At 47.5% G+C, this 14781-nt stretch overlaps 1 protein-coding gene across 1 annotated transcript in view; it reads left to right on the forward strand.

Moving 5' to 3' along the window:
* LOC134887531 (sodium-dependent serotonin transporter-like) overlaps positions 1-5493 on the forward strand; it is a 117632-nt gene extending 112139 nt beyond the window's left edge. The window contains exon 12 of the mRNA XM_063913223.1: positions 4980-5493. Coding sequence (XP_063769293.1) covers positions 4980-5060 — 81 coding nt within the window. The 3' untranslated portion in view covers positions 5061-5493. The remainder of the gene's footprint in view (positions 1-4979) is intronic.
* Positions 5494-14781: the final 9288 nt, after the last annotated feature.

A 14781-nucleotide genomic window follows, 5' to 3' on the forward strand; every position in this document is an offset into this window, starting at 1 on the left:
ATGTGTCACTCCTGCCAGCTCCTCCATGTGTCACTCCTGCCAGCACCCTCTTGTGTCACTCCAGCCAGCTCCTCCATGTGCTACTCCTGCCAGCACCCTCCTATGTTACTCCAGCCAGCTCCCCCATGTGTCAATGTGTCACTCCTGCCAGCACCCTCCTGTGTCACTCCAGCCAGCTCCTCCATGTGCTACTCCTGCCAGCACCCTCCTGTGGTGCTCCAGCCAGCTCCCCCATGTGTCAATGTGTCACTCCTGCCAGCACCCTCCTGTGTCACTCCAGCCAGCTCCCCCTTGTGTCACTGCAGTACACCCTCATATGTCACCAACGCTGCCCCCCAACTCGTGCCATTGCAGCAGCCCCTTATATGTCCTCTGTTTGCCGGTGGCTCCCTCAGTTCTTCGTCCCCGTAGTTTTGCTGCATGTCTGGCTGGCATGCAGCAGTTTCCAGATCTGTTGTGGTCATGTGACTTTGAGTGTCAGGAACCACATCTGAATAAAGAAAGAGCCGCATGTGGCTCAAAAGCCACGGGTTGGTCACTGCTGCTCTACAGCTTGTTCATACAAAACTGTTTAATGTCATGTGTGGCAAAGAGAAAAATGTAAGGTTTTCTAACGTATTTTAGCCCTTTTTTAAGGCATTTTTGTGCAGTGCTATAATAGCCCTATACTTCAATTGTAATTTGAAATAATTCTACAATTCTGCATGTGGTGTTTATTTCTCACAGCTCCAGTTTGTACTTTTGAGAAAACTGTCATGTCAACTACTCCATAGGGGAAAAAAGCATAATTGCTGAAACAATATACTGTATGGGGATGTGGTATGGAAGGTAGATAGTAACTAGGTCGACCACTATTGGTCGACAGTAACTAGGTCGACAGGGTCTCTAGGTCGACAGGGTCTTTAGGTCGACAGGTCAAAAGGTCGACATGAGTTTTTTATGGGGGGGGGGTTGTGTAATTTTCTTCGTAGAGTGACCGGGAACCCCAATTAGTGCACTGTGTCCCCTCGCATGGCTCGCTTCGTTCGCCATGCTTCGGGCAAGGTGCCTCACTTCGCTCGGCACAGATTACCGTTCCAATCGTAGTCCACGTAGATCGTTAAGTATGAAAAGGTTCAAAAAAATAAAAAAATTGTGAAAAACTCATGTTGACCTTTTGACCTGTCGACCTAGAACATGTCGACCTAGAGATCCTGTCGACCTAGAAACCCTGTCGACCTAGTTACTGTCGACCAATAGTGGTCGACCTAGATAGTGTCGGCCTAGTTACTGTCGACCTAGAGACCGGATCCCACTGTATGGGGTTTGGTAGTAAGTTAGAATGTTTCAGGAAAATCATCAGGCATTGGGCCCATTTGTGTGAACAAGGAGAGTATTTAGAGGCTCATGCGATCCTTACTGCATTTCCACAATGTTTGAGTCCTGTACACGTGCAGGACCTGGTCTGCACATGTGCAGAACGGGTCATGCAATTGCGGCGCAGAAATGCAAACGCCTCTGCCTGACTGACAAGCAGAAGCATTCATGGAGAGGAATGGGGGCGGTCTGCGTTGGGGAAAATGGGTACGTATCGCCCCCGTTTTCCGGAAATGGCAAGGATAAGGACTGCATTGCGAGATGCAGTTATCTTGACCTTGGAAGCTGAACCTGTGACGGCAAGGCTGAGAAAGCTGAAGCTTACTCAGCCTGCAGTTGCAGAAGAACATCGCTACTGATGGGCGCGATGTTCATCTGAGATGCGATCGCATCACAAATGCAAGGAGGAGGTGGTATGCACCTCCTCCTGCATTTGCATTGCTGTGAGCAGCTTTGCATTTGTAGTCCTTAGTGATTTAGGCCCTTAGTGCACGGTTGTAAATTGTAGGATATTTACACCCAGCACAGCAAGTTTTCTTCTCAACTATCATACCTGTGTGAGTTCCATGCCGGGGATGCTCTCAGATTGGGAGCCTGGAATGCAATGCATATTCATATGGCATTAGCCCATAGTAGCCTATGGATTACTCTAACACAGAGCCGGCCCTAGGGGCACAAGCAGCTTCTGCTGATTAAAATATGCTGCATGCCAATATTCTGTCTGTGACAGCGGCTGTACCTGCACACAAAATGCTACGTCACAGTGTATTACTGGCAATCACTGTAACGTAGCATTTCATATGCAGATACAGTCACAGTCGCACACAGAATATAGGCATGCCACATATAATTTTAATTAGCAGGAGCTGTTTGTGCGTCCTAGCCACATAGTAATGTAAATAAGACGCATCTTCATAAAAAAAAGGTGCCCAACATTAGCAGAGCTGCCAGCTGACTCACGCCATGCATCTCCTGCTGCATGGCGTATTGAGGCACATCTGTATCCAAACAGAGGTCACAGTGTTAGCGGCCATGTGAGTGCTGTGTGCGGGTGGGTTGGTTTGTGCAGTAGTGTTTAGCATATGTGTAAGGGGCATTATGTGTGTCATGTGTATAAATGCATCAATAATGTGCAACAAATGTGTAAGGGGCTCTGTGTGTCATTATGTGTATAAGGGCATTAATAATGTGCGGTATATGTGTAAGGGACACTATGTGTATAAGGGCATTAATAAAGGTTGGCATAAAGTGTAAGGTGTGCATTAGCAACCCTAAATGGCTATCTAGCTGAGCTCCAGGAGTGGATGAGTGCCAGTTGGCTGCGACTGAACCCAGATAAAACTGAGGTCCTTATGATAGGACCACAATACCGAAAGACAAGACTGCAGCATATCGAACCGAATGGATTTACACTTGGGGATTCAGAATTACAAACCACTGATTGTGTGTGGAATCTTGGGGTTGTCCTGGATGGTCGCTTGACACTTAAACATCAGATATCAGCCACAATCAAATCCTCATTCTTTCACCTGAGGAGCATAGCCAGAATCGAGCACTTATTTCCCACAGATGATCTTCCAAAAGTCATACATGCATTTATATCATCTTGATTAGACTACTGTATTGCCCTCTACCTTGGTCTCGCAGCAAAATAATTGCACCACTTACAGCTGGTGCAAAACACAGATGCCAGGCTGTTAACCAACCAGCCCTGTTCTAGCCACATAACACCCATCCTCTACTTCCTTCACTGGCTGCCTGTAAGATGGTGAATCATCTTCAAGATTGGCTGAGTTTCAAAGCACTACATGACCAGGGCCCAAGGTACCTGAAGTAGCTTCTAATTCCATACTGCCCCACTCGATTACTGCGATCTGTAGATGAAGGACTTTTAGCAGTACCTAGAATCTCCCGTAATTCATCTGGGGGTCGAGCTTTTAGTCATGTGGCTCTGACGCTATGGAACTCACTTCCCTGCACAGTGCGAGAGGACCAAACTATAGAATCCTTCAAAAATAGACTCAAGACTTTCCTGTTTACTCAAGTATTTCCATAATGTCCCTTTAGTATCTACATGCTGTTGTTTTTTATGAAAAGCTTTTGTATACTTCATTGTTTCTGTACTATGTTATGCTATGTATCTGTTAAGCGCCTTGAGTCATATTGGAGAAAGAGCGCTATATAAATAAAATTATTATGTTTATAAGGACATTAATAATGTGTGTCATATGTGTAAGGGACATTACTCTGTGGTATTATGTGTATAAATGCATTACTAATGTGTGGCATTCTGTGTATAAGGTGCTCTACTGTGTGGTGTAACATATAGAAAGGGCACTACTGTGTGGTCTAATGTGAATAAAGAGTACTATGGTGTGGTGTAATGTGAATAAGGAGCAATTCAGTGTGGTATAATGTGAATAAGGAGCAATTCAGTGTTATGTAATTTGAATAAGGGGCACTACTGTGAGGAGTAACGTTTATAAGGTAAAGTGGTACTACTGTTTGATGTAATGTGAATTATCGCATGATAAAATATGAATAAAGTTTAACTACTGTGTGGCGTCATTTTAATTGGGGGTACTATTGTGTGGCCATGCCCCTTCTGAGCAAGAACACACCACTTTTTGGGCTGTGCGCCGATTGTGTGCACTGTTCCTATTTAAAATATAGGGGGTAGGAACACCAAAATGAGGACTACTATGGGTGAGGGGTGATGGTGCTGGTAACGGGGCGCAGGGTCAGAAGCAGAATTAGTGGTGGTGCTAGGGTGCACCAGCCAAAATCTTTGCTAGGGCATCATATTGGTTAGGACCGGCTCTGCTCTAATCCAAGTCTATTTAGAGAGTGTCGTTCATGTGCAGTACACGCACCGGATCCCAACATGGAAGCAAAGAGATAGTGGTAGCAATCAGTTTGTTTCGAGACCATCACAGATACAGAGCATTTTCAGACGTTCTGCACTGGTGACCCAACTTTCATAAATGCAAGCGGAGTTAATCATTACAATAAAATATGGTTGGTGATAAATATGCCCTAAAGCAGATAAATAGCACTGTGCACTGTCTGGATATTTAACACACAGGGTACTCAGTGTGGAAAGAAGAGCTGGTGTAGCAGTGGTTGAGGTGCGTATACCAGAACAGCGGGTCGCTAACACGGGGCACCACAGTTTGGCTGGTTGGTGATAGAAATGTCTTAATACAGACTTGTTGGATTGCTATATCCTATAGTACAGGGCTGGCCAAACCGGTCCTTGAGATCTACCAACAGTTCATGTTTTCCAGGGCTCTGTAGAATTGTCAGTTAGGAATGAATGCAGCACATCTTAATTAGTAATGACTACACCTGTGCACCAGCTAGGTGGTCTGGAAAATGTGAACTGTTGGTAGATCTCGAGGACTGGTTTGGCCTGCTCTGCTATAGTAGAATAAATTTTTAACAGAGATTCATTAAAAGTTCTATATTGCTGTAAAAGGGTTGTGTAAGTTTAGAAACAGTTTTTGTCAGTATAATATAAATTTTCCATCCTTTTTCCCTATTATACATCATAATGTAGAATATTTGTTTCATTGACTACAGAATGGTTTCAGCCCCCTCTCTCTCTTTCTTTTATTCTTCAGAGACTGGCAGTTTGTGTCCGACCAGAAAATGCTGTGAGGGATCAGCAGTCTAACGCTATGTGCATGACGATGGCCCCTTAGTAACACTCCTCTGTCCTAGTGGTTGGCAGAATAAGCCGAGAAGTGACAGGGAATCAGCCAATGGTGCTTTTAGATGGTCCTCACTCTCTCTGAGGGGCTTTAAGTGCAGTACTACTATGACGTTGTTTCTGCTGGAGTTGCAACAGGATGAAAGCACACAGTCATGTTATTTCATATGCTTGTTATCAATTACATGTGTATACATCCACTCAAATCTGGGTACTACACACTATCCAATTAATGGGCCAATCATTCACTGACTGGCTCAGTAATTGGATAATTTGTATGCAAGAGCGTGCACAAATCTGATAATCACTAATACCCCTTTTCCACCTACGAGCACAGGTCGCAGCCGGGAGCCTGACACGGGTGCTACCCGGCTGCGGCCCGTGCTCAGCCCCCTTTTCCATTGCACTCACCAACCCGGCAGTGATGCGGCAGAGGCGGCGCTGGGAGATCACATGATCTCCCAGCGCCGCCCTTCCATACAGTGTAAATGGGAGCTGTGTCACATCGACACGGCTTCCGTTTACACTACAACCCTACCCGGATCATTCCTGTGTCCTACCCAGGTATTTACCCGAGTAGGATTCACGGGTTTTTGCGGGGGGGGGGGGGGGGGGGGGACTTTTTCCACTTGCAAAAACACAGGTAAATGCGCGCCCCCGTGCATTTACCCGTGTTTTTTGAGCTAGTGGAAAAGGGGTATAAGTTGGATTGGACCATTTATTAAATCGGCACACACTATCTCCTGGTGTGTACCCGGCTTAAGAGCTGTATTATACAGTGTGTGTTGTGTGTCTGCCTGCAGTATGGATAATTTGAATGGGATGCTTAATGTAGTCTATGAATCTTCTTTAGGTCTTTTCTCAAACCTTAAAGCTAACGCTAACACATTTATTTCCTCAAGTCTAGAAACTTACAAATGCAATAATGACATAAAATCTTCACTCTCACATAGATCAAACTTTTTTTTAAGTGATGTATACATTTTATAGATCTGTTTATTATGAAATACAATGGAAGCTGAAATACAAAAAGTATAAGGAATATGGCTTGTCTGATCCTGTTCCCCATCATTTTCTTTTCTGGGATTACTGGAAAAAAAACATTTTTATCTTGTGAATAATGTGAATGTGAAATATCATTTAGATAAATGCAGTTCTGTTGTTTATTTATAGAGTAAAGGTGGTTAGTTACGAACTGCAATATGATGTATAGATAGTGCCAAAAGGAGCGAAGTGCGTGGTAGGAAGGTAATAACAGCAATCTGCTTACTCAGCCCCAGTTTCTTAATGTGTCTTGGCATTATAAATCTGGTGGGAAAGTGTCTACGCGCTATTCATTAACACATTTGCTAATATTTGTTTGGGGGAAAAAAATAAGATTTTACTTACCGATAAATCTATTTCTCGTAGTCCGTAGTGGATGCTGGGGACTCCGTCAGGACCATGGGGATTAGCGGCTCCGCAGGAGACAGGGCACAAAAATAAAGCTTTAGGATCAGGTGGTGTGCACTGGCTCCTCCCCCTATGACCCTCCTCCAAGCCTCAGTTAGGATACTGTGCCCGGACGAGCGTACACAATAAGGAAGGATTTTGAATCCCGGGTAAGACTCATACCAGCCACACCAATCACACCGTACAACTTGTGATCTGAACCCAGTTAACAGTATGACAAACGTAGGAGCCTCTGAACAGACGGCTCACAACAATAACAACCCGATTTTTTTGTAACAATAACTATGTACAAGTATTGCAGACAATCCGCACTTGGGATGGGCGCCCAGCATCCACTACGGACTACGAGAAATAGATTTATCGGTAAGTAAAATCTTATTTTCTCTGACGTCCTAGTGGATGCTGGGGACTCCGTCAGGACCATGGGGATTATACCAAAGCTCCCAAACGGGCGGGAGAGTGCGGATGACTCTGCAGCACCGAATGAGAGAACTCCAGGTCCTCTTTAGCCAGGGTATCAAATTTGTAGAATTTTACAAACGTGTTCTCCCCCGACCACGTAGCTGCTCGGCAGAGTTGTAATGCCGAGACCCCTCGGGCAGCCGCCCAGGATGAGCCCACCTTCCTTGTGGAATGGGCCTTGACAGATTTAGGCTGTGGCAGGCCTGCCACAGAATGTGCAAGTTGAATTGTGCTACAAATCCAACGAGCAATCGTCTGCTTAGAAGCAGGAGCACCCAACTTGTTGGGTGCATACAGTATAAACAGCGAGTCAGATTTTCTGACTCCAGCCGTCCTTGAAATATATATTTTCAATGCCCTGACAACGTCCAGCAACTTGGAATCCTCCAAATCGCTAGTAGCCGCAGGCACCACAATAGGCTGGTTCAGGTGAAACGCTGACACCACCTTAGGCAGAAACTGAGGACGCGTCCGCAGTTCTGCCCTGTCCGAATGGAAAATCAGATATGGGCTTTTATACGATAAAGCCGCCAATTCTGACACTCTCCTGGCTGAAGCCAGGGCCAGTAGCATGGTTACTTTCCATGTAAGATATTTCAAATCCACCGATTTGAGTGGCTCAAACCAATGGGATTTGAGAAAATCCAAAACTACATTAAGGTCCCACGGAGCCACTGGGGGCACAACCGGGGGCTGTATATGTAGTACTCCTTTTACAAAAGTCTGGACTTCAGGAACTGAAGCCAATTCTTTCTGGAAGAAAATCGACAGGGCCGAAATTTGAACCTTAATGGACCCCAATTTGAGGCCCATAGACAATCCTGTTTGCAGGAAATGTAGGAATCGACCCAATTGAAATTCCTCCGTGGGGGCCTTCCTGGCCTCACACCACGCAACATATTTTCTCCAAATGCGGTGATAATGTTGTGCAGTCACCTCCTTCCTGGCTTTTACCAGTGTAGGAATGACCTCTTCCGGAATGCCTTTTTCCCTTAGAATTCGGCGTTCAACCGCCATGCCGTCAAACGCAGCCGTGGTAAGTCTTGGAATAGACACGGTCCCTGCTGAAGCAGGTCCCGTCTTAGAGGTAGAGGCCACGGATCTTCCGTGAGCATCTCCTGAAGTTCCGGGTACCAAGTTCTTCTTGGCCAATCCGGAGCCACGAGTATCGTTCTTACTCCCCTTTGCCGTATAATTCTCAGTACTTTTGGTATGAGAGGCAGAGGAGGAAACACATACACTGACTGGAACACCCACGGTGTTACCAGAGCGTCCACAGCTATTGCCTGAGGGTCTCTTGACCTGGCGCAATACCTGTCCAGTTTTTTGTTGAGGCGAGACGCCATCATATCCACCTTTGGTTTTTCCCAACGGTTCACAATCATGTGGAAGACTTCTGGATGAAGTCCCCACTCTCCCGGGTGTAGATCGTGTCTGCTGAGGAAGTCTGCTTCCCAGTTGTCCACTCCCGGAATGAACACTGCTGACAGTGCTATCACATGATCTTCTGCCCAGCGAAGAATCCTTGCAGCTTCTGCCATTGCTCTCCTGCTTCTTGTGCCGCCCTGTCTGTTTACGTGGGCGACTGCCGTGATGTTGTCCGACTGGATCAACACCGGCTGACCCTGAAGCAGGGGTTTTGCCAGGCTTAGAGCATTGTAAATCGCTCTTAGCTCCAGTATATTTATGTGAAGAGACATCTCCAGGCTTGACCATACTCCCTGGAAGTTTCTTCCCTGTGTGACCGCTCCCCAGCCTCTCAGACTGGCATCCGTGGTCACCAGGACCCAGTCCTGTATGCCGAATCTGCGGCCCTCTAACAGATGAGCACTCTGCAACCACCACAGAAGAGACACCCTTGTCCGTGGCGATAAGGTTATCCGCTGATGCATCTGCAGATGCGATCCGGACCATTTGTCCAGCAGATCCCACTGAAAAGTTCGTGCGTGGAATCTGCCGAATGGAATCGCTTCGTAAGAAGCCACCATCTTTCCCAGGACTCTTGTGCATTGATGCACAGACACTTTCCCTGGTTTTAAGAGGTTCCTGACAAGTTCGGATAACTCCCTGGCTTTCTCCTCCGGAAGAAACACCTTTTTCTGAACCGTGTCCAGAATCATTCCCAGGAACAGCAGACGTGTCGTCGGGGTCAATTGAGATTTTGGAAAATTCAGAATCCACCCGTGCTGTTGCAGCACTACTTGGGTTAGTGCTACTACGTCCCCCAGCTGTTCCCTGGACCTTGCCCTTATCAGGAGATCGTCCAAGTAAGGGATAATTAATACGCCTTTTCTTCGCAGAAGAAACATCATTTCGGCCATTACCTTGGTAAAGACCCGAGGTGCCGTGGACAATCCAAACGGCAGCGTCTGAAACTGATAATGACAGTTTTGCACCACGAACCTGAGGTACCCTTGATGTGAAGGGCAAATTGGGACATGCAGGTAAGCATCCTTGATGTCCAGGGACACCATAAAGTCCCCTTCTTCCAGATTCGCTATCACTGCTCTGAGTGACTCCATCTTGAACTTGAATTTTTGCATGTACAGGTTCAAAGATTTCAGATTTAGAATAGGTCTTACCGAGCCGTCCGGCTTCGGTACCACAAATAGTGTGGAATAATACCCCTTTCCCTGTTGTAGGAGGGGTACCTTGACTATCACCTGCTGAGAATACAGCTTGTGAATGGCTTCCAATACCGTCGCCCTGTCTGAGGGAGACGTTGGCAGAGCAGACTTTAGGAACCGGCGAGGGGGAGACTTCTCGAATTCCAACCTGTAACCCTGAGATACTATCTGCAGGATCCAGGGGTCCACCTGTGAGTGAGCCCACTGTGCGCTGAAATTCTTGAGTCGACCCCCCACCGCCCCTGAGTCCGCTTGTAAAGCCCCAACGTCATGCTGAGGGCTTTGCAGAAGCCGGGGGGGGCTTCTGCTCCTGGGAAGAAGCTGCTTGGTGCACTCTCTTACCCTTTCCTTTGCCTCGGGGCAAATATGACTGTCCTTTCGCCCGCTTGTTCCTATAGGAACGAAAGGACTGCGGCTGAAAAGACGGTGTCTTTTTCTGTTGGGAGGGGACCTGAGGTAAAAAGGTGGATTTCCCGGCTGTTGCCGTGGCCACCAAATCCGATAGACCGACCCCAAATAATTCCTCCCCCTTATACGGCAATACTTCCATATGCCGTTTGGAATCCGCATCACCTGACCATTGTCGCGTCCATAAACTTCTTCTGGCAGATATGGACATCGCACTTACTCTCGATGCCAGAGTGCAAATATCCCTCTGAGCATCTCGCATATAAAGAAAAGCATCCTTTAATTGCTCTAAAGTCAATAAAATACTGTCCCTATCTAGGGTATCAATATTTTCAGTCAGGGAATCCGACCAAACCACCCCAGCACTGTACATCCATGCAGAGGCGATGGCTGGTCGCAGTATAACACCAGTATGAGTGTATATACTTTTCAGGGTAGTTTCCAGCCTCCTATCCGCTGGATCCTTGAGGGCGGCCGTTTCAGGAGACGGTAATGCCACTTGTTTTGATAAGCGTGTGAGCGCCTTATCCACCCTAGGGGGTGTTTCCCAGCGCGCCCTAACCTCTGGCGGGAAAGGATATAATGCCAATAACTTATTTGAAATTAGCAGTTTTCTATCGGGGTTAACCCACGCTTCATCACACACTTCATTCAATTCGTCTGATTCAGGAAAAACTACAGGTAGTTTTTTCAGACCCCACATAATACCCCTTTTTGTGGTACATGCAGTATCAGAGATATGCAAAGCCTCCTTCATTGCCGTGATCATATAACGTGTGGCCCTACTGGAAAATACGTTTGTTTCTTCACCGTCGACACTAGATTCGGTGTCCGTGTCTGGGTCTGTGTCGACCGACTGAGGTAAAGGGCGTTTTACAGCCCCTGACGGTGTCTGAGACGCCTGTACAGGTACTAACTGGTTTGCCGGCCGTCTCATGTCGTCAACTGATTTTTGTAATGTGCTGACATTATCACGTAATTCCATAAACAAAGCCATCCATTCCGGTGTCGACTCCCTATGGGGTGACATCACCATTACCGGCAATTGCTCCGCCTCCACACCAACATCGTCCTCATACATGTCGACACACACGTACCGACACACAGCAGACACACAGGGAATGCTCTTATCGAAGACAGGACCCCACTAGCCCTTTGGGGAGACAGAGGGAAAGTTTGCCAGCACACACCCAAGCGCTATAAATATATAGGAACAACCCTATAGAAGTGTTGTCTCCCTTATAGCAGCTTAATATATAAAAAAATGCCAAAAAAGTGCCCCCCCCTCTCTGTTTTACCCTGTTTCTGTAGTGCAGTGCAGGGGAGAGTCCTGGGAGCCTTCCTCGCAGCGGAGCTGAGCAGGAAAATGGCGCTGTGTGCTGAGGAGATAAGCCCCGCCCCCTATTTCGGCGGGCTCTTCTCCGGTGTTTGTGAGACCTGGCAGGGGTTAAATACATCCATATAGCCCCAGGGGCTATATGTGATGTATTTTTTAGCCAGAACAAGGTATTCTCATTGCTGCCCAGGGCGCCCCCCGCAGCGCCCTGCACCCTCCGTGACCGCTGGTGTGAAGTGTGTGACAACAATGGCGCACAGCTGCAGTGCTGTGCGCTACCTCATGAAGACTGAAAAGTCTTCTGCCGCCGGTTTCTGGACCTCTTCACTTTTCGGCATCTGCAAGGGGGTCGGCGGCGCGGCTCCGGGACCGGACTCCATGGCTGGGCCTGTGTTCGATCCCTCTGGAGCTAATGGTGTCCAGTAGCCTAAGAAGCCAATCCATCCTGCACGCAGGTGAGTTCACTTCTTCTCCCCTAAGTCCCTCGTTGCAGTGAGCCTGTTGCCAGCAGGACTCACTGTAAAATAAAAAACCTAAAAACTTTTTCTAAGCAGCTCTTTAGGAGAGCCACCTAGATTGCACCCTGCTCGGACGGGCACAAAAACCTAACTGAGGCTTGGAGGAGGGTCATAGGGGGAGGAGCCAGTGCACACCACCTGATCCTTAAGCTTTATTTTTGTGCCCTGTCTCCTGCGGAGCCGCTAATCCCCATGGTCCTGACGGAGTCCCCAGCATCCACTAGGACGTCAGAGAAAATAAAAAAAATCAGTCAACTCCCAGTCAGTCCGTAGCTCCTGCATCTACAATGGAGCCTACCTGGGCTGCGTTCACCTACCTACTAGGTACTCTGGTGGAACGCCTAGCGCCTCCTATGGGACCACCTGTGTAACTACAGTCACAAATTGTCCCCATGGTAATCTGCTTTGGGCAGAAAATCTGTCTAACCAGCTGCAGAAAAATTGGTAAGATAATAATCGGCCCCAGGTCACTCCTGTGTCCCTGGGTTCTTTAAGCGGGCTGCTTCCCCCTCACAATCCACAATCCTCTCTGATGTTTCATTAGAAAAGGGGGGAGTGGGGCATAAGGTCCTGTCAGACACTGAAACCTGTGTTACTGATGAGGATTCTCCCTTGCAGATTGATGTCCATGCCTTAGTGGTTGCTCTTAAGCATATCCTACAAATCACTGATGATGAGGATTCCACTTCTGTGGCAAAGAAAACTGGCAAGTTTAAAAAGCAAAAGGTGGTTAAAACTGTAATACCCAATTCTGACCACGGACATCAGGTGGGAACCCTGGTCTTATCCAGGAAAGAAATTAACTCTGCATAAATGGGCCTTGGCTCTCTATCCTCTCCCTGCAGAGTTGTGTAACAAATGGGAGATTCCACCGCCAGTGGATTCTTATGTCACCCACCTGGTGGTGTTGTCCACTCTGCTTGTCACCACTGTCACTTCACTGAAAGAACCGACAGACAAGTGTGTGAAGGTATGCCTGAAAAAAAAAAATATATATATATATTTAAATCCATCAGGGGGATCCCAGGGTGAGAGGCAGATTTTTACAGTTCACCCAGGTCTGGTTAAAGACCACTTCAGACACATGGGTACTGGAGGTTGTCTCTCATGGGTACGCTGTCTTTTTCCATAGATGTCCCCCTTGCCAGTTTTGCACTACGGCTCTCCCTTCGGATCTGTGAAAGGCGCAAGCTCTACAAACGGTTGTGAGTTCCCTCCTGACTACAGGAGTGGTTGTGCCGGTACCTCAGTCCCAAAGAGGCAGAGGTCACTACTCTACCCTGTTTCTAGTACCGAGACCTAATGGGTCTTTACCGGCCTATACTTAACCTCAAATCTCTGAACATGTTTCTGAGAGTGTCCAGGTTTCGTATGGAAACGTTGCGCTCAATTGTGCTGCCTATGGAACCCGGAGACTATATGGTATCCCTGGATATACAGAATGCATACCTGCATATACCTATTGCCATATTGCATCAGCAGTTTCTACGGTTTGCTACTGGCAACCTCCACTGCCAATTCCAGGCTCTGCCATTTGGACTGGCTACGGCTCCTCGGATCTTCACCAAGGTCATGGCCGTGATGACGGCACATCTTCGTTGCCAGGAATCAGAATCCTGCCATACCTAGCAGGGGTGTATCTTCCTATTGGCCAGAATGGCACTCACCAGGGGCGCCAGCCAAGGAGGGGCACCATCCAGGGCTGCCACCCATGGGCAGTAGGTAGTTTCACTTTTAGAGGCAGCAGCTATCCCCCCACCCCCGTGTAGTTCCTCACCAGCAGGGATGCCCAGTAATGATCACAGTATGCAGCAGCGGCTGCTGGGGGGTGTAGTTTATGTAGAGTTTCTTGTCTGTATTGTGGTGCGGTGCTGGACCCCGGCGCCAATTACAATGGCTGCTGCTGCTGCATTCTTTGATCATTAATGGGTATCCCTTCTGTTGAGGAACTACATGGAGGTGGGGGGATAGCGGTCGCCTCTAAAAGTGAATCTACCTAAAAGTGCTGCCTTTAATAGTAAAATCAACATGAGGGCATAAATGTCTCTGGCACTGTGGGGGCATACGTGTCTCTGGCACTGTGGGGGCATTCGTGTATCTGACACTGTGGGGGCATACATGTATCTGGCACTGTGGGGGCTTTTGAGTGTCTGGCACTGTGGGGGCATTTGAGTGTCCAGCACTGTGGGGGCATCTGAGTGTCTGGCACTGTAGGGGCATACAAGTGTCTGGCCCGGTGGGGGCATATGTGTATCTGGCACTGTGGGGGCATATTTGTATCTGGCACTGTGAGGGCATATGTGTATCTGGCACTATACTCGGAGGCATTATGTGCATCTGGCACTGCACTACTGGGGTCATTATGTGTAACTGGCACTATACTGGGGGACATTACGTGCATCTGACACTATACTGGGGACATTATGTGTAATGAGAACTACTGTGGGTATTGTGTGTAAGGCTGCTAATTGTGTGTGTGCGCATGTGTAGGGGGTGTGATTATATATTTATAGTTTGATAAAATAATATAAAATTGTGAGGCCACGCCCACTTTCCCAGGAGCGTGTACACCTTCCCATATATATATATATATATATATATATATATATATGGGCACTACTGTGTGGCATAATGTGTATAAGGGGTACTACTGAGTAGCATAATGTGAATAATGTACATTACTGTGCTGTGTAATGCGAGTAAGGCACACTACTGTGGTGTAATTTGAATTGGGGTACTATTGAGTGGCCACGCCACTTTTTGTTGGCACACGTGCCTTCCCTATTTCAAATATGGGGGGGCACCAGTCCTTTACTTTTCCAGGGGCGCTCGGACACCTAAATACACCCCTGATACCTAGACGACCTGCTGATTTTGGCAAATTCCCACAAAGTCCTCCTCAGTCATCTG

The sequence above is a fragment of the Pseudophryne corroboree genome, chromosome 1 (genome assembly GCF_028390025.1).
Source record: "Pseudophryne corroboree isolate aPseCor3 chromosome 1, aPseCor3.hap2, whole genome shotgun sequence".
Taxonomy (NCBI): Eukaryota; Metazoa; Chordata; class Amphibia; order Anura; family Myobatrachidae; genus Pseudophryne; species Pseudophryne corroboree.